The sequence below is a fragment of the Giraffa tippelskirchi genome, chromosome 14 (assembly GCF_054371585.1).
Source record: "Giraffa tippelskirchi isolate mGirTip1 chromosome 14, T2T-mGirTip1v1.2.pri, whole genome shotgun sequence".
NCBI classification, from domain to species: domain Eukaryota; kingdom Metazoa; phylum Chordata; class Mammalia; order Artiodactyla; family Giraffidae; genus Giraffa; species Giraffa tippelskirchi.
Window position 1 is genome coordinate 58,566,862 of NC_137288.1, and position 23,139 is coordinate 58,590,000.

At 40.0% G+C, this 23,139-nt stretch overlaps 1 protein-coding gene across 1 annotated transcript in view; it reads right to left on the reverse strand.

Annotated features, from left to right (window-relative positions):
• The window catches only part of SKOR2 (SKI family transcriptional corepressor 2), a 42,830-nt gene that overhangs the window by 10,965 nt on the left and 8,726 nt on the right, over window positions 1-23,139 (reverse strand). Inside the window, exons 5-7 of the mRNA XM_081563467.1 lie at window positions 12,536-12,601; window positions 12,057-12,155; window positions 2,737-2,804 (exon numbers count right to left, since the gene is read on the reverse strand). Coding sequence (XP_081419593.1) covers window positions 2,737-2,804; window positions 12,057-12,155; window positions 12,536-12,601 — 233 coding nt within the window. The remainder of the gene's footprint in view (window positions 1-2,736; window positions 2,805-12,056; window positions 12,156-12,535; window positions 12,602-23,139) is intronic.

Consider the following 23,139-nt stretch of genomic DNA (forward strand, 5'->3'; position numbering starts at 1 on the left):
TACCATTAAATTGATTAGTCATACTGGCATAGCATTTTATGATTTACATCTGCATTTCATGTTTATTAAGCACTTGTGCCTTATCATATACCTATCAAGATACTAGGTTGGCCCTTCAACAGGTCCTTTTGGTTCAGCAACTGATACAATGAACTATATAGGATGAATCTTGAACTCAAGTTTGCAGATCTTAAAGCTTGTATCTGTTAGTCACAAGGACAGTGCAGTAAATACATAAGCTCCTGGTGATTCACTAGTGGGGCTTCTCAGGTGGTGCAGTGGTAAAGAATCTGCTGCCAATGCAGGAGATGCAAGAGATGCAGGTTTGATCCCTGGGTGGGGAAGATCCCCTTGAGTAGGCAATGGTAACCCGCTCCAGTATTCTGCTGGAAAATTCCATGAACAGAGCAGCCTGGCAGGCTACCGTCCAGAGTCGAACATGACTGAGCACGCATGCACAATTCACTAGTAAGCCTTCTTTTACCAGCTTTGGTAGTAGTTACCCAGCACAAAAAAAATATTTGGGGAAATCAGGACCAAGTCAGGAAAATCTGGCAAAGAATTAAGAGGATGGCTACATAAGATTATCAGAGTCGGGCATCCATGGGTGGTGATTAATTCAGCAATGTCTACTGATAGCTATTTGATATTAGACACCATGCTTCGTGTTGAAGGCAACATGAAGACCCGGACATTTCAGGATAGGGGACACAAAAGGAGGGGAAGAAGTAGAAGGAACAAATCATGCCTATTTCACCAGTTTTCATGTTGGTAGTGTGGATGTGCTTTTGTGGATTTCAGGAATTACATGGGGCCTACAACAGTCGGGGGGAAACATTCCAGCTCCTCCCAAAGAATTTAATTTGCATTCAGGAAAATTTACTATCTAGAGGAATATGAACTAATAATACTTATCTAGATAAATGACTAGATAGAATATTTTGCAATACAATATAATTTTGTGATACCAGTTTGTACCATCCCACATACCAAATATCTCAAAAGACATGAGACATTCTTTCCTTTATTAATACTGTCTGCTTATCACACGGATGCAATATCACATCCTCTTTTACTAAAGAAACCAAATGTCAAAGAAAATTAAGACACTAAAGTTACATAACTGGCCTTAATAACTAGCACTAAAATAATTATTTAGTTTCCTTTCCTAATGCCCATTTTGCTATGTTCATCACCACCCAGGAGTCACACATTTTTGTTTGCATGTACAGCAATTTTTGTTTTAAGAGTCTGAAAACTGTGTCCTATGTAAAATAAGTAAAGTCTTAAAATTTTATATCCTTGTACCTCTGATTCTATCTTTATATTCTTTCTTTGGGCAAATTAAGCAATACATAAATTCACAGCAAGTCATGAGCAGCTCTTATTATCTAGGTATCAAAAGCTGAGAACAGTAGATACTTTTCTTTTTTTAACTCCTGTGGGGGATTAGTGGCCAACTGATTAAGAAAATGCTTCTGTTTCCCAGTGAATTTAGGTGCAAATAAAACTAACACGAACAAAACCAAAAGAAGAAGAAAGATCCTGTTTAAGAGGATCTTAAGCTGAGGTGGTTTTCAGAACTGAGAGTTGTTAACCAGCACTTGAGATCCAGGAAAACCTCAGAAGGAGGGTTAGAGTTAGCAACACTTTTAATAGAGCCCTCAGAATGGGGGAAAACGCCGTGAAATACAAGGATGCTTTCAAAATGACTCTCGGCAATCTCCATTAAAGCAAGCATGATTTTCTCCCACGCAGAAAGGAAACATCAATAACCATCTTTCTTAAATAATCCTTACAGAGAGCTAGATGCCTGGCTCTCTAGACAAGACAGGCGAGTCTGCGTAGACAAACATTTCATGGTAGAAGGATAGCGGGGACCAGCTCAGAAACGCCAAACAACCCAAATTATAACAACCATGCTGTGAATAACATTAAGAATCAGTGTTATGTCTTTACCCAGGTGATTAAAAATATCTTACAAAAACTGAGCAGAAATTATTTCCCCATTGTACTCATGAAAATGAGGAAGCTTGGGAGATGGCTTTCAAAGCACTAATAAATAATACCAGATGTGTCTGCATGGGGATAAAGGGCAAGGAAAACAGAAAAAAGAAAAAAACAACTCAAAAAACAAAACAAAACAAAACAAAAAACTCACACCATTAATTATCAGATGTTTTCCTGTTTCCCTGTTTCCGTATCAATAGATCTTAGTCAGTGTCCACTTTCAGACACGATTAGGATAGAGTGAGTAACATACTTCATTTGGAAATAATTCGTTTCTTTTCATCATCCTTCAAGGGAATTTAATTGATGAATTGTGTTTATACTAAGTTCTATTGACAGTGGTGGGCCTGGCTCAAGTCTGGGTGGTGGAAGGAGGGGGAAGGCAAAGACAATGGCCCTTCCCTGGGCTTCTGGTGCAGCCCAGCGCTGTGTTCAGAGATTTGCACAGTGGAAGATGATGCAGGTACCTCTGGTTCACTCTCAGAGATGATGTACACATCTGTCTATTAACACATGGTAGGTAGTTACATTTAGAGGAAACATACTGACACATCTGTTTATCCTGCATCTAAGTAAATCTCTTGGCAATTAGCATCTAAACCAGCAGAGAGGTAAGTGGACCAAAGGATTTCAAGGCAAAAAACAGGAGCAGCTTCATACATATCAGGTGGTTTTGAAAACAAACCCATCACCTTGCATTTATTTTTAAGTAGAAATGCATCTTACAATTTGTAACTGTTGCACCATTTCTTCTCTGTAGGCTAGTTCCCTTTTCATTTGATCCTGGAAATTATCTGGAAGAAGCGCGAAACAGAGAAAGAAATTAATTAAAGTGCAAAATCTACTTTTGGTATATTTAGCATATTGATGGTATACTACACTACTGACAGTCCCACAGAAACACTCCCCTCTTTTTAAAAAAAATTTTTTTAACTGGAGGATAATTGCTTTACAATGTGTTGATTTCTGCTGTACAACAATGTGAATCAGCCATAAGAATATATATATCCCTTTCCTCTTGAACCTCCCTCCAAACCCTACTCCCCACCAGCCCACCCGTCTAGGTGATCACAGAGCACCTAGGTGAGCTCTCTGTGCTATGGTTATTTGAAGACACATTTTCTCCAAGACTCTGGTTTAATCAGAATAAATAGTAAATTCTGAGAGTGTATTAGTCACTCAGTCATGTCCGACTCTTTGCAACCCCATGTAGCCTGCCAGGCTCTTCTGTCCACGGGATTCTGGTGGGACTGGTGGGCTACAGTCCATAGAGTTGCAAAGAGTTGGACATGACTGAAGCGACTTACCACGCACTCACATATGCCTCAATCAGAGAAGGAAGGATCTTCAAGAGATATTGTGAAAAATATCTTTGCCATTCTACACATTGATCATTTTTATTGTATTTCCAGAAAGGAATGACTTCTTAATGCGTATCTTGCTGTTTCATCTTTTCCACATGATCTTTTTAAAATGGGGACTTGGCTAACTTCAGCTTTTTCAGCTTTAATTGAGAAATTGACCTGATCTCATATGAATCTGTGGTGGATGGCCAGGGCAGGGCCTTGAAGAAACTAGAAACTTTGTCATCTTCTTTTCTTTTCTTCCTTTCATCTTGGCAGCCAGCTGGTGTGAGTCATGTATATTCCACCTCCATCCTCTCCTCTCTTTGCCATTGTTACCTCCCAAATGCAGATACCTCTTTTCTGAAAAGTTTCCTAACCAACCATCTGGCCTCCATCTTCTTCCTCTTCAAATCCCTTTCACTCTCCTGCTTAAAAGTCCATGATGGTTTCCCATCCCTTTCAAGGTGATAAACCCTTTGCCATTCATGAGATTCTGGATACTTAGAAACTAAAAACACTGTTTTTTTTATTTTTTGACTTCTATCAAGGACACTTGCTCTTTGGAAGAAAGAAAAGCTATGACAAACCTAGACAGCATATTAAAAAGCAGAGATATCACTTCGCTGACAAAGGTCCATTTAGTCAAAGCTATGGTTTTTCCAGTAGTCATGTACGGATATGACAGTTGGACCATAAAGAAGGCTGAGCACCAAAGAATTGATGCTTTTGAACTACGGTACTGGGGAAGACTCTTGAGAGTCCCTTGGACAACAAGGAGATAAAACCAGTCAATTCTAAAGGAAATCAGTCCTGAATATTCATTGGAAGGACTTGATGCTGAAGCTGAAGTTCCAAGACTTTGGCCACCTGATGCGAAGAGCTAACTCACTGGAAAAGACCCTGATGCTGGCAAAGACTGAAGGCAGGAAGAGAAATGTGTGACAGAGAATGAGACAGTTGGCATCATCGATTCAATGGACATGAGTTTGAGCAAACTCTGGGAGATAGTGAAGGACAGGGAAGCCTAGCATGCTGCAGTCCATGGGGTTGCAGTCACACAGGACTGAGCGACTGAACAACAAATCTTTCTATAATATTTGAATTCCTTCCCCAACCTCAAGCATGTATTTTTAATAATTTTTAAGAGATTTTAATTTAATTATTTTAATTTAAAGAGACTTGAAAAAAAAATAGAGCAGTTTTACGCTCCCAACAAAATTAAGAAGAAGCTACAGAGATTTCCTATACATACTCCCCCCATTATCAACATCACTCACCAGAACTGACCACCAAGGATGAACCTACACTTACACGTCATTATCACCCGAAGTCCATAGTTTACCTTAGGATTCACTCTTGGTGTTGTTCAGTCTATGGGTTTGGACAAGTATATAGTGACATGTCTCTGTCCTCACAATATTGGGAAGAATATTCTCACTGCTCTGAAATCTTCCATGCTCTACTTATTCACTGCTCCCCTTGATCTTTTTATCATCTCCACAATCTTGCCTTTTATAACATATATTTTTTAAAAGACCCATTTCCTACTCTCACCTCAGAACTTGATGGCAAAGTCGCTGTAATAGAGGTAAGTCTGTGGCACTGTGCAAGGGTTAAAGGAGGGGCCCTGATTCCCTTGGAGGGTGAAGGGCAAGGAAAGGGGGAGGAGATGTGATCAGCACTCTGCACTGAGATGTGGAGGCTGAGTGGGGAACAGCAAGTACTCAGCTGATGACAGCAAAGGGGGTGGAGGAAGCTCCTTGCGCCCCGTCACGCGCCAAACCACGCTCCAGTCTTCACACACGCATTGTACTCCCAGCCACTCTGTGATCACCACTGGTGTGGCCTTGCCCTTACAGCAAACATCTCCCATTTCTTTAAGCTCGAATGTTATGTCCCCCACAACGTTCTCTGATTCTCCTGCCCTCTCCTGCCAGGATCAGTCACCCTTCTCTTCTACTCCTCCAGTACTATGATTGGCTGTTATACATGTGTCTCTGAGTGAAACAGTGAGGGCAGGCAGATATATTTTAGACACTTCTAAAATTTCCAAAGCCCACCACAGTGCTTGACACACGGCAGGGGCTGGTTAATGGATGAGGAATGAAATGAGCACTGAAATAGCCACCAGAAGGTCTGGATCTGCCTTGAATGACAGTTACCCGACTCTGGAGGCTCAGACCCTTATCCGAACAAACAAAGGTGTGGGACAATGTGCTCTGTGAGGCCCTTTCCTGCTCTAGTGCTTTAAGGTTTGATGACAAGGTAAACTGACTTGGTTGGGCTTCAGACACCCAGTTCTCTTTCTTGTGCTGGTCGATGGGGAGTAGGTAATTTTGACTTGTACTGATAACAATTAGGAGTCAGGGACTGTATGAGGGGCTGGCATCCACCTGCCACCTCAGGATACTCTGGAGGTGGGTCAAAGCCCATAGACTGGGCACAAGGCAACAGGAACCAACATTCCACCAGCATCCTTAGCCCCATGCCTGGGCCAGACACCTTCAGATCAGTGTGCTTCCCAGAGGCCAGAGTACATCCCAAGCAGGCGTCCATCTGTGAAGACGAAACCTTCCCTCTGAGCCTTGGCAGCTTCCTCTGTCCCTCTCGAGCTCCGCAGTGCCTCTGATTGGGGTGGGAACCGAGGTGGGTGGGAATGAAGCCTGCCTGAAGCTGGCTGTGTCACCTCCCTGGAATCCCAGGAGAGTCTGATTTTGAAGGAGGAAAGAGCTAAGGGCAATTTAGAGTGGAATGACGGTAACTAGCCCTTACTTAATTCACACTCATGGCTCTCTGATGCCATACAATACAATTCTTTAAATTAAAATGAAAAAAAAAAAGCCATTAAAGGGACAGAAAAATGGTGAATATTTTTATAAAACTGGAGTGAGGAAAGGTGTCAAAGACAAAAAGCAAGCCAGAAAGACTGACAGATTTGATTAGATAAAAATTTAAAGCTTTGATGTGACAACAAACGTGAACACAAAACACCAAAGTCAACATTTTAAAATGAATTGAAGCAAAAAAAAAATTTGCAGCATGATACAGAATTAATACTTTGGTATGTAAAGAGTTCACACAAACCATAAGAAAATGAACACATCAAAAGAAATGTGAGGAAAGAATATAATGGGCATTCACAACACGTATAAAGGGACAACAAATATAGGCAAAGTGTTCAATATCCCCAGCAATGAAAGAAAAGGAACCACTGTTTCCATTTAAGTTACCAAAGATCTAAAGAAAAGATGATGCATGGTGTTTCAAGGATGGGAATATGAGTTAGTACAACCTCTTGGGAAAGCAACATAAAATTTTGCATCAAGAGCTTTGAAAAGACCATATCTTTGACACAGCAATTCTTTTAGGAGTTTATCCTAAGAAAATGATTATGGATTTATGCAAAGATTTAGTAACAATGATGTCTAAAACTTGGATAAACTTTAATGTCCAATATAAGACTACATTTATAGACTGCTGCGTAGTCAAGAAAAGAAGTTCATGTTAAGTGGAAAAAAGGAAGGTTAAAAAAATAGTGCGTGTAAAATTTTATTTTGTTTAAAAAATGATTTAATATGTATTAGAAAGGCTGAAACTCCAAAATGTGGACATTGGTTTTCTCTAGGTGACAAGATTATGGGTGATTTTTATTTTCTTTCCTTTATATTTCTGCATACTTAAACTTTTCTACAACAAGCATAACTTGGGAGATAGAAAGATTGCTAACTGGCAAAAGAAAAAAACTAAAAAGTTTGCTATGTTCTAAGGCGATGAAGGCACAATTTAACTGGAGATGAAAAAATCAGTAAGCTGATTTCTCTAATGAGAATTACTTAAAGCCCAACTCTTTTGGGAAGATGACAGCATAAAAGGAGGTGGCAGAAAAAGCACCGAAGGCAGTCTGCCAGCCAAACACAGTGGCAACACCTGTGTTCCGGAAACATGGACAATCTGAAAAGCCAGAGTCTTTCAAATAGCAACAAGAAGTATCCAGCCTACATTCCTGGCACCAGAAATAAGAAGAGGACTCATAGGGTAGATTAAGTCCCCCAGTAGAGCCTACTTATCAAGCAATAAGCTTTGGGGCTTATTTCATTTACACAGTCTTCATTTTGTTGTCACTGCTTTTAAACAATAAGAGACTTTTGATCCGTACCATGTTTTAGAAACTCCCTTCCCTCCTTCTCCAGGGGATGCTATACAGAGAGCGAGCAAAGAAGGATGGAGACCACGGATCGTAGAATGAATCTAGTAACAGTCACAGGTGAAAGATGGGATGACCATATTCGGATAGATGAAATGTAGTTCGGTCTTTTAAGATGTAATCTTAAAAGGAACTTGGAAAACAGATTTTTAAATAAAAATCTAAAATGATGACATGATTAACATCTACCGGTTTAGTGTTTCACAAAGCCTCAGTCATTAGGCCTTCCTTGTTGTAAACTACTGGCCTTTCCACTTTTTTCTCTCAGTGCCATGAATTTGTCATTATACATGCAAATCCAAGGACTCAATTCATGAGTCCTCACTAATCTCCTTTATCAGTGATCTAATCTCATTTTCATTATGAGCTTTAATCTCTTAGAATATGACACCAAAACTTATATCAACCATTGATTGAGAGTACACTATATGCCCACAATTTGCTGGGTGGGTAGCAAGTGGGTAGCAACAAAGACTCTTCCCTCAACTTATTCACAACACTGTCAGGTGGAGGGTGAAAGAATCAGTGAGGAGTTAACACAAAACACCAGTGGAACTAGGACTTCAGCAAAGAGTGCATACTGCAAGAGCGGGAAGGCTTCCTGGAGGTGGTGGAACTTGAGCTATGTTCCAAATGATGAGGAGCACCTAGATGAGGGAGGTATTTGGACTAGACAAACAAAGGGTGCAGAGGCAGAAAGTGAGGGGTGAGGGCTGTCTGTGCGGTAATGAGCTGAACAGGGGGAGAAGTGGAAATAAGCAGGGTGGGTGGGGCGATCACGGAGGGTTTTTAAAAGCCAGTCAGGAGCCAGATTAGTATGATCAGCAACAGAGAATCACTATAGTGGGTGGAAGGTGTGGTGCCAAAAGTGGATTTTTAGGAAGGCTGGGCTAATGGCAGCAAGCAGAAAGAGCTGGAGTGGGGAAGGGAGGTGAGGACCCAGGGTTACCCCCTGCAGCAGAGACACGGGAGAGAGGGGGAGGGGGAGGGCCTTCTCCACTGTGACCTCATCCAGCAACCTTTTGGCAGGGCCCAGGTCAGGGCTAGGCTCTGAGGCTACACTGATGGCTAGTGGCAAGAGAGTAAAATGACTGAAAAACTATAGCAAAGAGATGCATGGTGATGGAGGAGAAAGGAGAAAGGAGAGATTCACTAGGGAAGGCAGATACAGTGTCATGCCAAAATGAGTACTGGGTTTGCAGCTGCCACAATGATCAGACTGGTCCTTAGTGGGAGAGTCTGGTGGCATGCTGGGGGCAGGGGCCCTGACCATTTACTCCTGTCCAATTACACGCAGGATGTCACTGCAGGATGTGGGACCAGCTGTCCTATTGTCATCTCAGTGACCTTGATAGAGATGAAGCTCCTCTTCATCCATTTTCTCCAACTCTTTATTTCTACCCAATTCTAGATTACATTTCTCCCACCTTTCCTTAGGATCCCCTCCTGACTTCTCTTTGCTTGTCTGCTCAGTTGGACAACTAAACGGAATTGTCTTGTATCAAAACCAGTTTCGCTGCCTGTCCCATCCTCTCTAACTACAGCCCGATAAAGCTCTAGAAGTTCTGCTTTCTAATATCAGCTGCTTTACAATAAAGCCCCTGTAGGAACATAAGTATCATACTTAAAATGGTAACAGTAACAATGACTCACATTACTATGGATCAGTCACTATGCTAAACACTTTATACATTTTAATCCTCTCTGCAATGCCACAAAGTGGGTGGTAGTATTGTTCTACAGTTGAAAAGGAGGTCGGGTAAAAACCTGTCTAAGGTCACTCTGCGGGGAAGTCAGTGTCCAAACCTAGAGACTCAGCTACTAACCACCATGCTCTGTATTCCAGAAATGCTTTTCAAGAACTCAATGCTAATGAATAATCTTCTCTTCACTCTCCTGCTTCTTCGTCACCATCACTGTCACTGCTGATGCTATCAAGCACTTATCCTGTACTAGGGATGTGCTCAGACTTTCATGTGGATCCTCTCATTTAGTCCTCATCTTTCTATGAGACTGGGATTATCTGGCCCATATCATAGTTTCCAAGGTCCTACAACCAGGAGACCTGGAGAATTCTGGCCTGGAGAATTCCATAGACTGTATAGTCCATGGGGTCGCAAAGAATCAGACACGACTGAGAGACTTTCACAACCAGGAGGCGGTAGAGCCACAAAGTAGATCAGCGGATTTTGAGCCTGGAATCTGAGTCACAGGTGATAATTTAGCCTATGTTCCCAGTGTTCTAAGGGAATTAGATTTGAAGTGTCCTGACTGAATCCACCTCCTAGTAAAATGCTCTGGTTGGGTTTCCTCTCTGCTTCCTTCTGATGTGGCTTTACAAAGTTCCGTCCTCCGCTTTCCACCTGAGCGAATCTATAGCTGTCTGCCAGCCTCATGGCCTCTCACGTTTAGTTAACAAGCACATAATGGGCATTTGCTATTTTCACTGGTGTGAAATTAACTGCCTCTTTGTGGTGGGTCTAAACCACGCATTATTCAAACTCGGGTACCCACATCACTTCCTTGGTCAGTGGAGTACACTGCAGATAAAAAAGAGTAAAACTTTTCTGTTGTTGTTTAATCAAAGTGTTTCATACACCTGGCAACACAGTGGAGCCATCCTAATTCACAACAAAAGGATGAGTGATGGGTCTGAATGAAAACTGGGATTCCAACTTTTGAAAAAACAGAAACATCTACATGTTTTATGCTAATTAGTAAGAAATGTGTAAATTACTTAATTTCTTAAAATGATTTTGTTTTTTCTTGGCTGTGCCATGGCATGTAGGGTCTTAGTTCCCTGACCAGGGATTGAACTCATGCCCCATGCAGTGGAAGTATAGAGTCTTAACCACTGTACTGCCAGGAAAGTCCCAATTCCTTAAAACAGTTCATCAACTTTTATTAGTGGGAAAAATTATGGCCATCCTGGCTTCACAGGGAGTTAGGTAGACACTCTGGGGACTCACTGGGGTCTGGATCCAGTCTGCTGGATCTGTAAACTCAACAATTAGATAAACATCAGTTTAGAGGGGACACAAATCACTCAGTGTCGGCTCACTGCTGCAAGGATCTGTACAGTCTTTCTTAAGGTACAGTTTTTTAGAAACTAGAGAATCCTGGATTCTTCAGAAGCACCTGTTTTTTAAGGTCTCAAAGATATTTTTGCTGTGTTCCTCTTTTTCTTAGCACTACAAATGTCATGATGATCCTAACACACTATAAAGAGCTGTTGGTCATTCTCTTCCCTTTGATCTTATTCTAAGCCACAGCAAGCATTCTCCAAATTCAAAATACTCAAGTATCATCATGAGCTCCAAACCTCCCTTGAGGATACTGATAGAGCCCAAACGTGGCCAACTCTGTTGTTTCTTGTGGCCAGAACTCCCTTCCATCATGAGCCCTCTTCATTTTTATCCCTGCCAAACATTCTGGTGCAACTTAGTCTGACATGTTACCAGGAACCCAGTAGTATTCAAAACTGCTACCCAAGAGGGCAAGTCTTTCAGCTGTGCTGACGATTACATTTGAGAAGCTCTGGTAGACCTTTGTGTTCTTACTATTAAAATTGCCACAATCACTGACAAGTCTTTTTCCAGACATTTGCCTGTGACTCTTGCCCAGGAATTATCAACGTGAGTTTTCTGATTTCTGGTTTAATAAACAAAGGGTACTGACATGCTCAAAGTGTCCCAGAAAAAAATTAAATGTATATAATTTAAAATATGTTTACATGTTATTTTATTTTCCACTTTCCTCTCTCTGGAGAAAGGAATATGACTAAATGAAACTTCAAAAACTTTGAAAAACACTACTGTGATGTACTGGGTCATGGATGAACTTTTTGGTCAACCCAGTACTTATCCAGGAGTGATTCAGAACATGACTGGAGAATTTTAGAAATCTGGACACCTATCATAGGTCTTTCTGAAATTCTAGGACTCTGGGAGCAGAACCAACAGTTTTTATGCCATAATTTCTTTTGCCAATAAATCTGGAATGAAATTTTAATGCTAAATATGGATGGAGAATCCCAAACTACTAAAATTATACTAATTTTAATTAATAAAATAGAGTTATATTAAATTGTTAAATTTTAAATCTTCATATTTCAAGCACTAGGCAGCTCTCTAGCACTATCTGAGAAAGGAATTAACTGTTCTTTTGTTTTTCCTACCTTAGAGAAACAAATACTTGAGTAGTTCTTTTGTTTTAAAAATATTAATATATCTACTTAAATATATCTATATATTTAAGGGTATATTTGCATACATGTTTTAAATGTACACAATATATATATATGTACAACCACATATCTACCAATACAATTAATACCAAAAGGTTCTTATAAGAAATTTTATCTGTGAGCTGATAAAATAAATAACAGGCTAAAATTTCCAAATACTAAAGAGATCACAGGAAGATCACGTACTTACACTGACTAATAAAAACGTTATCAAATATCATAATGCAATGAAATAAAAGTGATTTCTTACTGAATACTGGGAAAGATGTATTTCCTTTTAACACTTGGAATTCTTGTTCGAGTCGTCTCCGTAAATCTATTTGTTCAAATAAAACCTTCTGAAGTTCTTCTAATAAAGAAAAAAAGAAGAGTCATTTTACTAATCCTTACAAATAACTCTCCAGAGAACTGTTATATATGGCAATTTATTATTATAAGACAAAATATTTTACTAGTTTAAAAAGTGTTGCATAGACATAGGATAGATTTTGTGCAAAAATCCATGAATATAAATCAATGTAATATATTATTTTAAAGTATTATATTACAGTGTCATGTATTGATTGATATGTATGCATTAATCTCAATTATATCCACCCAATGGTCCATATATTATTCATATGTTGCTTGTCAAGCTTAAAATATGGTGTAGAGCAAAAATATCCTCCTATTATCTCTTTAGTCTTTTAAAGCTAAGAGAAGTTCTACAGATTTAAAACTTTTCTTTACCTTTCCCCATATTTTCTACATCCTTTTTGAGTGAATGAGGTGAGTTCGTCTCCTGTGTGTGTTCACCTTGTAAAAAAGGAGGAAAAAATATTAGTTTTGTGTAGACTATTTTCTGCAAGTTTTTACTTTCACTTTCTATCTATCTACAAAAGAGTGTATTTAATATAATTTCAAAGTGGAAGTCTCCAGAGCCAAATGTTGTCTTCATTTGCTCGTGTATCCTTCCCCTAAACCACAGAAGGGCGCGGTTGGGGGTGGGAGTGACAGAAATGAGGTCAGAGTCTACCTACACCACGATAGTGGCTCTATGAAAGCAGACTCTCGATGTCACCCCATCCCATCCCCCATCACCACTCAGTCTTTACAATGATGCTGCTAGAACAGCAAAAGAGGAGGTTGAACAGTTGACATTTCTGGTAGAAATCTGATCCGAGTCCCTCTCCTTCTAGAAGGGAAGAAGCCTGCTGGTAATTGGAAGCCCTCCAAGACCAGAAGAAGAAGCCTTCAGTCTTCTTGGGTCACCAAAATGGGCAGTGAAGAAGTGGGAGGCGGCTTTAGCTGTCCCTGGGAGAGAATATATGAGCCTGGTGTGTGTGTGTGTGTGTGTGTGTGTGTGTGTGTGTGTGTGAAGTGCTAAGTTGCTTCAGTCGTGTCCGACTCTTGGTGACCCTATGGACTATAGCCCACTAGGCTACTCTGTCCATGGGGATTCTCCAGGCAAGAATACTGGAGTGGGTTGCCACGCCCCCCTCCAGGTGATCTTCCTGACCCAGGGATCAAACCTGTATCTCTTACATCTCTTGCATTGGCAGGCAGGTTCTTTACCACTAGTGCCACCTGGGAAGCCCCCACTCCTTGAAATTGCATGGACTGTAGCCCACCAGGCTCCTCTGTCCATGGAATTCTCCAGGCAAGAATATTGGAGTGGGTAGCCTTTCCCTTCTCCAGGGGATCTTCCTGACCTAGGGATCAAACCAAATTGCAGGCAGATTCTTTACCCTCTGAACCACCAGGCAAGTGGTTTCCTAATTATTGATAAGTTGTTTAACAGGAAATCAACCTAAGTGAGAGGTGTGAAATAAGTCATGTTACTTTGTAATAATCACATGCTTACTGATGATAATTTCTTAACTATGATAATTTCTTAGCTACTCGTCTTCAACCATACAAACTATATTATAGAGCTTAGATTGTTCTTAACTATTTTGCAGGTGCTAACTAGAATGATAGCAAGCCAAGAAAGTGTATCGCTAAGTCATAAATTGAGTCTATATAATCCAGAAAACATAAGCAAAGAAATGTAATGATTCAGCTATCAGAATTTTTTAAAAATCTCAACTTGCTATCTGCAATTATCCAAATAATTTAATTAAGCTTTCCATTTTCATCTAAAGAAGTGTGGCAGTCCAGCGAATGTGCTCTGAGAAGGTTTCTTGAATCCCCCTCCGCTCTCCCCCAGGTTAGCTCTTCTGTGTCCTTGGTGCTGTTTCCTCGCAGCCTTCTGCACCTAGTAGCTGCTGCTGCTGCTGCTAAGTTGCCTCAGTCATGTCCGACTCTGTGCGACCCCATAGACGGCCGCCCACCAGGCGCCCCCGTCTCTGGGATTCTTCAGGCAAGAACACTGGAGTGGGTTGCCATTTCCTTCTCCAATGCATGAAAGTGAAAAGTCAAAGTGAAGCCGCTCAGTCGTGTCTGACTCTTAGCGACCCCATGCACTGCAGCCCACCAGGGTCCTCGGTCCATGGGATTTTCCAGGCAAGAGTACTGGAGTGGGGTGCCATTGCCTTCTCTGGCAACTAGTAGGCAGCGGACTATTTGGAAGCAGGTGCTCTGTCTTTTCTGTATGGCCAGTGCCTAGCACAGTGCTGGACACATGCTAGGTATTCAATAAAGTCTTTCCAGATGTCACTCAAAGGGACCCTGGGTGGTCATGGATTCTAAATTATAGCACAGACCAGATGGATCATTTCAATTCTCTTCTCATTGTTTTTAAATTTTCCTTCCTCAGCAAGGAATAGAATGGAAGTGGTCCTGGGCACCTGCAGGAATACTGGAGAATTTTACTGTGAACGTAAAAATTTCTGCAAAGAGGAAAGCAAAATTTCTTCCCAAAGCAGCAGCCTATAGTATCAAGGACAGACAGAGAAATCTTCAACATGATATTACAAACAGCGATTCTGTAGCTTACCTGATGACTGTCAGGAGTATGTGTGTGCAGATGGGCATGTGTGCATATGTAAATACAAATACACAAATATTCACAAGCATGTGCACAGTTACCAGAAGGCGCTTCCCCTGGCTCCTCACTGTTAACACAATAATATCCAGGTATACCTGAATTCCTTAATGGCAGCCATTTTCTGTACCATCTAGATCATATTTGCACAAACTCATTCTCACTTTCATCTTGGACATTACCTCTCTCTACAGACTTTTGAATATTAATACTTCGGCTTTCTTCTCCATATAGTAAAATACTGAGAAAATATCTGCAAAGTATTTTACATACAGATCTCAATATAATTCCTATAAATTACTATTATCTAAAAGAAACGCTTCCCTGGTGGCTCAAATGGTAAAGAATCTGTCTGCAGTGCAGGAGACCAGGGTTTGATCCCTGGGTGGGGAAATACCCTGGAGAAGGAAATGGCAACCCACTCCAGTATTCTTGCCTAGAGAATTCCATGGACAGAGGAAGCCTGGTGGGCTACAGTCCACTGGGTCACAAAAAGTCGGACATGACTGAGCAACTAACACTAAAAGAAGAGTAACGTGAAGATTGACCACAAATCATACATACATAAATCAAGAATGCGTGCGTGCTGAGTTGCTTCAGTCATGTCTCACTCTTTGTAACCCTATGGACTATTGCCCACCAGGCTCCCCTGTCCGTGGAAATCTCCAGGCAAGAATACTGCAGTGGGTTGCAATGTTCTCCTCCAGGGGAACTTCCCCACCGTGGGATCGAATCCACATCTCTTACATTTCCTGTATTGGCCACTAGTGCCACCTGGGAAGCCCCATAAACCAAGAAAAATGGTATTTAAACATGAAGACAAATTCATATTATCTGCAGCTTTGCCTATGTTTACTTTAGAGTCAGCTAACCAGTTAAAGGCATAGATGTTTCATATTTACATATTGAGGCTGAACAAGAAATGAAATGAGTGTGCACACATTTCTGTACCTATCTACAAAGCATAGTGAGATTTCATCATTCTACAACTTCCTCAACCACTCAACACATGATTTAAATGAGATAGTTTCTGAATAAGCAACTCTAGAAGCCATTTGCTTATCATATTATAGACCAGTTTCTTTTTTATCTACTTATGTATTTTGTGGACTATTTACCTTATATTACATTTCAACTAGATAATTAACTTCAACAATTAATAGATGGTATGTAAAAATGCGTATCTTTTCCACTTCACAGTTAGGAAGTTTACATAGCTATGAAGCATTAAACAAATAGGTAGTAAATGAAAACTATATAGACAACTGGCAAATCTACTGGTGACATTTATAAAAAACTTTTCATCTACTTTGTGGAGGTTTTAATAATATTTTACATCAGTGTCTATTTTAAACAGATATTTTGCTACAGCTTCTCAGGAAAATCTGCCAATTTTGAGTTCAGAAGGTTCAAATGTCTCACTTACAAAGGGTTTTAAAAAGTGGGTCAATATTAGGTAAATAAGGAACATAGAAGCTTCAGCTGCCTTTTGTGTATCCTTTACTGGACCGTTGCCTTCTGTATATTACTAATCTGTGAAAACCAGATTGTTAATGGTGGTTAAAAATGACCTCTGGGAGCTTGGATATGTTTGTTCACTACTACTGCTAATGTTTCCCATCTGGTTAAAAGAAAAGAAAGCAGTCTAATACTAGATTAAATAAATGAGATTTAGTTGACAATGAGCTTCCCATTTTTATAAATATTCCATCAGGTTAAATGCATTTTACTTTTCCAAAATTAATGAATGGGTTTGGAGACATCCCAAGACTAAAATGCTTACTATCTTCCCATTATATTCCTCCTTTAAAAAAAATTAAAAAGTTACACAAAACCCAGGGTGGAGGGGGGCATAAAATCTTAATTATAAAGAAAATGGTTGAAAATAGCTTAAAGTTGAAGAATGATGGATAATTCGGGCATAAAATCCATCCTGTGGATGGACACGAAGAAGAGCCGTGGCTCCGGATGAGTCTACACAAATGCACATTCGTGGCGTTGCCTGTGAAGCCTGCTCGCCCCAGGAGGGTAGAGACAGCGTGATCGCACATCAGAGAAACTACACTTCTGCTGAGTGCAGCGGAGCCCAGAGAGCCTGGAGCAACATGGTTCCTGCTTCCCTGGTCTCTCCAGGGTCTTCTGGGACCAGGCAGTCCCACATCTCCACCTGACCCTTGGTTCTGCGCTCATTCACACAGCCATCAGAAACTGGAACTACAAGAGAGATGGATGTGAGAATTCGCCATGCCAAAGCAGGCATGAGCGGTAAACAGCAGATGAAGGGGGAAACTGGAGTATCCAAAGGGAGGAAAAACCTTAAAAAAGCCAATAGATTGACCAGTGCTACATTTCAAGGCACAGTGGTAATGACTTTCTGTTAAACATCATGGCACACCTCTGCTCGAGACCCTGCAGTGGTCCCCTGCAGACTACACTGCATGATCCACTCCAGGTTCTCCAGTAACCCTGTCCCATACAGCTCCACCAACCTGAATTTCTCTGTCACTAAGCACAAACCTTTTACCCAAGGCAGACTTTTGTTTCCCGTATCTGCTGGCTCTGTTTTAGGTGGTTCTCTTCCCTAAGGTGCACCCCCACTAGTTCATCCAAAATCAGAAGTCCCCCAAGTGGCACTGACTCTTTGCTACACTAGTTTGGTCTTACTCGACTAGAAAATCTGCTTTCTGAAGGCAGAGGAATCCTGCCCTACAGGTAACCCCCAATGCCTCTGCTCTAGGGAAGGGTACAGATACATTCCACAAATGCTTGTACTTCATTTAATCTAATCTGGTTTGTGAAAGAAATACAAATTAATGTTATTGTAAAACTCCAATTATCATAATGTTTTTCAAGCACTAACTCATTCCTACAGACCAAAAAAGCATATTTTGATCCATTGTACAGTCTAAGATTTACTCTATATTTTCAGTTTACTGGAGAAGTTTGTGATTCTTTCAATTTTTGTTTCTATCTGACATTTGGAAAATTTCTTCCAGGGACAAACAAAACTATAGCACTGAATGTTAACCAAGACGTGACAATGCTAATTCACATACATGTCTGCTGTGACCTCCAACTGCAAAAAAATCTTACGTTTTTTAGAGTTCACTTAATTTGAAGAGCCAAATGAGTAGGTCAAATAACCTGTTCTGTTTGTCGGTGGCTGTGAGATGGGAGGAAAAGTTGATTAAATAGATATTATGTTCTCAAGCTAAACTTGAATTCAATAAACAAGATCATTTAAGTCTTGTATCCTGTATGTGTACAAGGCATCTAAGTACATAGGGTACAATATAAAATGCCTGACATTTGGATGAAGAGTAAAATTGTTGGCATTTGCCTACCCCTCCTATGGAAATACATCCTCCTGCCTTCTCCTTTCAACCCCACTCTGTTTCCTACTCCTTATCTTGACTGTCTCCCTTTTAAAGTCTCTTTTGAGCCTGCAACCAGCACTCAGTGGTTTTACCCCAGCCAGCAGCCCCAGGGGTTAGCAAGTTGCTTGTCTTTGAAAAGTTCTCTCTGTTCCCCCAGGATGGCTGTTGACAACAATTGATGAAAAACATTTGGAGAAAATACATTTCAGAAAATGCACACTGAAGGGTAAATTTAGTCAATGAAACTGTTTTAGTTTGGGGCTGTGTCTATACATGAGATACACATGCATTCTAACATTTGGATGAGGAATAAAAAATTTCATTCACATGTTTTTGTCATTCATGGGGACTCATGCGCTACCATATGTGTTCTGGTGCAGGGGAGCGGACTCTGGAAGAGAAGGCAAGATGTGTATGCAAAGCTTCTTGTCTGCACACAGTTCCCAGGGCACTGTCATGCCCTCTGGGCTGGGCTGAGGTCCCGCCCTCTGCCTCATGGCAGCCTCAGCACAGGCCTGGCATCTGTTGATTGAGAGACTCTTCTTACGTATGTTTCACTTGTGAAGAAACACTGAATTTTCATAATTAATCTTCGTTTTATAATCTGACGTTAAGACTTCTGGAAGTTAATTTTTTGTTTCCCTAACAATCTATCTTAGAGGTACAATTTGGATGGGGTCAAAGTTAATCTACAATTTATATAACTGGTACTTTGAACAATAATCAAGATTTAGCACGATGTACGGTTTAGAGAGGTTTTTAAGAACATTCTGCACTAAGGCATTAAAAAATCAATTACACAGAAAGCAAGGTTAAGTAATTTTCTCCTCTATCAGTGGGACGTGGACTTGTGTTAATTTTTTGGTGTTAAAGTCTACATTAAACTCCTCCCCGTGACTTTTGGCACTGTAGTGAGGTCACAGAACAGAAGAGAAAAGAAAATCAACACCACTGGAGAGGGTTTGCTACAAAATGAGCTAACTAAATATTAACTCCATTAACCAAAAAGAACAAACAAGAGCAAGATTAATATCAGTGGGTTTATAGTTGGTGATCAAAATTTATCGTAAGTTGCATACACTGCTTCTTGAATCAGCATATCAAATTTTTTTGATTAGTGAATTGTGAGTTCATTTAGAATTCTCTTGAGTTCTAGAACTTGTCAATTAATGCTATTTTTAATTTTTTTTCTGAAGAGTTTTAAATTGTCCTTCTCTGTCTCCTTGAGTTTCACATATCTTATTAAAAGCCACAAAAAGAAAATGTTTCCATAAATAAAAACAAATTTATATCTGAAATATGAGGATTAGTTCATTTCAAATACATATATTTAAATACCTCAAGTCGTTGTTCATGAAAATGTTGGTAGTAATTTAGAGGTGTATAAACTGAGACCCAAAGTAGTCAAAGGGCTTACCCAAAGTCATCTAGTAGGTGAGAGAATTAAAACTCAGATCTACCAGCCTATGCTTTTTAGAAATTTTCTTCTTTTATTTAAAAAAAAAAAATCATAAGCGTGTTTTAAAATAGAATGGAATAATAAATCAGAGTGCCTCATCCGCTATATATTCATGAGAAGTGTAACTGCTTCTTACTATTCTCGGGAATCCGTCCATAGCATATTAAGTACACTAGAGAATCATACCAGTGAAAATCAAATTGATTTTAAAACTTCTATACATATAACAAGATGCAGCCACGCTGAGAGTCCAATGGTGCTGGCGTTTCTACACAATGAAAGGGATTGAAATCGAGGATGACTCCACTTCACGTGATTTCCTTGACCTGCAGTAGCTTTCAGCTGTCTCACCGGCTTACCCCACTGCATTCAATTTCAAATCACTTAACTTCACTGAAGTTATTCAAAAAGGATATGCAAAACTTGACTCTGGGATTGCAAGCAAAATGCTGGCATTTGTACTTTTGAGTAGGTAATATTTTGACCAAACTGGCATCCCCCTAATCTTATATTACTTGGCTTTAAAGCCATGGGTCTTATTTTAAAGAGACCTATAGGTAAAGGTTCTGGATTCTGGGTGATTTTGGCTGCTTAAAACTTTGTTTGGTCCCTCTAATTATAAAGAAGTATAATATCTGCTATGAGTAAGGTTAATGACCACCAATAGGAAGGATTTTAAAAAATCATTTAAAAATGTAATTTCGTTGAAATTGCTGAAAAGTAACAGTTACCAGGGGCTTCCCTGGATGCTCAGCTGGTAAAGAATCCACCTGCAATGCAGGAGCCCCAGGTTTGATCCCTCGGTTGGGAAGATCCCCTGGAGAAGGGAATGGCTACCTACTCCAGTATTCTTGCCTGGAGAATTCCATGGACAGAGAAGCCTGGCGGGCTACAGTCCATGAGGTCGCAAAGAATAGGACATGGTTGAGTGACCAACACTCACTTTCACTCAACAGTTACCAACAGGGCTGAAAGGTGGAACAAAGGCCAAACTTAATTAAAATGGTGAACTAAAAAAAAGAACTAGAACTAAATATTGTTGCTAAACTGAATCTGTATTAGGGACAAATTTAAGCAAGTCGTTATCTTTATGTTTAGAAAAAGGTCAGAAATTTCCTGATAAACTATAATTATGATTGTCATGGGAGTGAAAAATTCATGTAAAAATCAAAAATTGCATACTGACTTATTAGGTAGTTTAAAAAGAATTTCATTATTCTATGTTATACTGTATATGCACAGAAATAAAATACTGATATTATCCAATAATGATGATTCAATTAAACACTGGCTAAAGAGACATATGGCTATATAAATCTTATTGGATGTTTTATTGTTTTAGATTACTACAGTATTCATATTGTCTTATAGCTCATGCATTTCCTCTTCTTATCGAAAGTAACTTGAGAGCAAGGACTGGTATTGATTCTACCTCTGAATCTCTAGAGCCTGGAGACATAGCTAGCATACAGTAGGTGTTAAAAGATGCTTACTCCTTGGAAGAAAAGTTATGACCAACCTAGACAGCTTATTAGAAAGCAGAGACATCACTTTGCCAACAAAGGTCCGTCTAGTCAAAGCTATGGTATCTAGCAGTCACATATGGATGTGAGAATTGGACTATAAAGAAAGCTGAGCGCCAAAGAATTGGTGCTTTTGGACTGTGGTGTTGGAGGAGACTCCTGAGAGTCCCTTGGATAGCAAGGAGATCCAACCAGTCCATCCTAAAGGAAATCAGTCCTGAATATTCATTGGAAAGACTGATGCTGAAGCTGAAACTCCAATACTTTGGCCACCTGATGTGAAGAACTGACTCATTTGAAAAGACTTTGATGCTGGGAAAGATTGAAGTTGGGAAGAGAAGGGGATGACAGAGGATGAGATGGTTGGATGCCATCACCGACTCAATGCACATGAGTTTGAGTAGGCTCCGGGAGTTAGTGATGGACAGGGAAGCCTGGCGTGCTGCAGTCCATGGGGTCACAAAGAGTCGGACACGACTGAGCGACTGAACTGAACTGAACAGTAGGTGCTCTGAAATATTTGGGGAGTAACTGAGTAAATAAACAAATGAATGCTATCATGTACATGTGGAAGTTAACAGTTGTTACATGGGGAACAATACCTCCATTCACCAGCAAGGCGTCTGGATAAAGCAGTCTATTGCTACCACTCCAAAGCACTTCATTACAAGGCTTCATAATTTTTTTCAGTTCATCTGGATTTCTGACACTTTGCTAAATGAATGGATTCTTGGAGTTTGATCTTAAGTAAGGACCTTAATACCAAAACAGGCCAACTGGGGCCTCCCAAGTGGCTCAGTGGTAAAGAATCCACCTGCCAGTGCAGGAGATGCAAGAGATGCGGGTTTGATCCCTGGGTAAGGAAGATCCCTTGGAGGAGGAAATGGCAACCCACTCCAGTATATCTTGCCTGAAAAATTTTATGGACAGAGGAGCGTGGTGAGCTGCAGTCCATGGGGTTGCAGAGTTGGACATGACTGAGGAATGAGCATGCACGCATAGGTCAATTGAATGACCATTTTGGGATTTTTTTCCAATGTGCATTCCATGTGAAGACCATGAGTTGATTTTCCCTACAACTATGGACAGTCAAAGTACAGCAAGTCCTACAAAAGCCCAAACTCCCTAACACTTTCTGGTGTTTAAAACATCATTTCTACAGGCTCGGCAAAGGAACCATGAGGATGAAATTCTTGTGACCCCAAGATTCCAAGATAAATTTAAAAAAATATATTCTTCACCCAAACATTTGTTCATTTCAATAATATGTTATCATCCCTTTCACGTCCCACCTGTCTCCCATTCAATACAGGATAATAATAATATGATATAACCTACTGCCTACATGCTTCCCTGAATAATGTGAGAATGAAATTGTAATATGGAAAATCGATGTGGAACAAGTTTCTCTGGGAATCTGTATCAAATTAATTATTGTGAGGGAGGGACTAGTAATAGATCAATAGTATGACTAGGTGTTATTACCAACATAACTATTGACTGTATTGCCCTGAGTTCCAGGCACTGAGGAATTTTTATGTGAACACAGATCCTGACTATACTTTTACTTCCTTCCTTTTGGCATTTGTATTTCCATCTGAACATCAAACAACAGTCTAGTCTGTGGTTTTGATCCACTCTCACTATCATCCTTGGTTCTAATGCCTGTTTTAGGGGTTACTGAACTTAACTAAGTATGGAGGAACCAAACCCCTTCCAAGGCCAGGAGGAACTCATATTTAAATAGAACCAGCCCAGTCATGAAAATAGGAGGAAGACAAAGAAGAGAAATTCAGTTTTTAACAAATCAACAGAGACTATTCATGTATACAGAATCAAGAAGAGATGATTCAATAAAGAAATCAATATGTTCTAATACATTTAGATTTCTAATGGGTATACACATTTGTTGAAATGTTGACTTAAAATTTTTATAAGAATTATGAATACTAGCTATTAAGTACAAGGTAGGAAATTAAAGTTCCAAAAAGATGATTTCAGATTGTGCA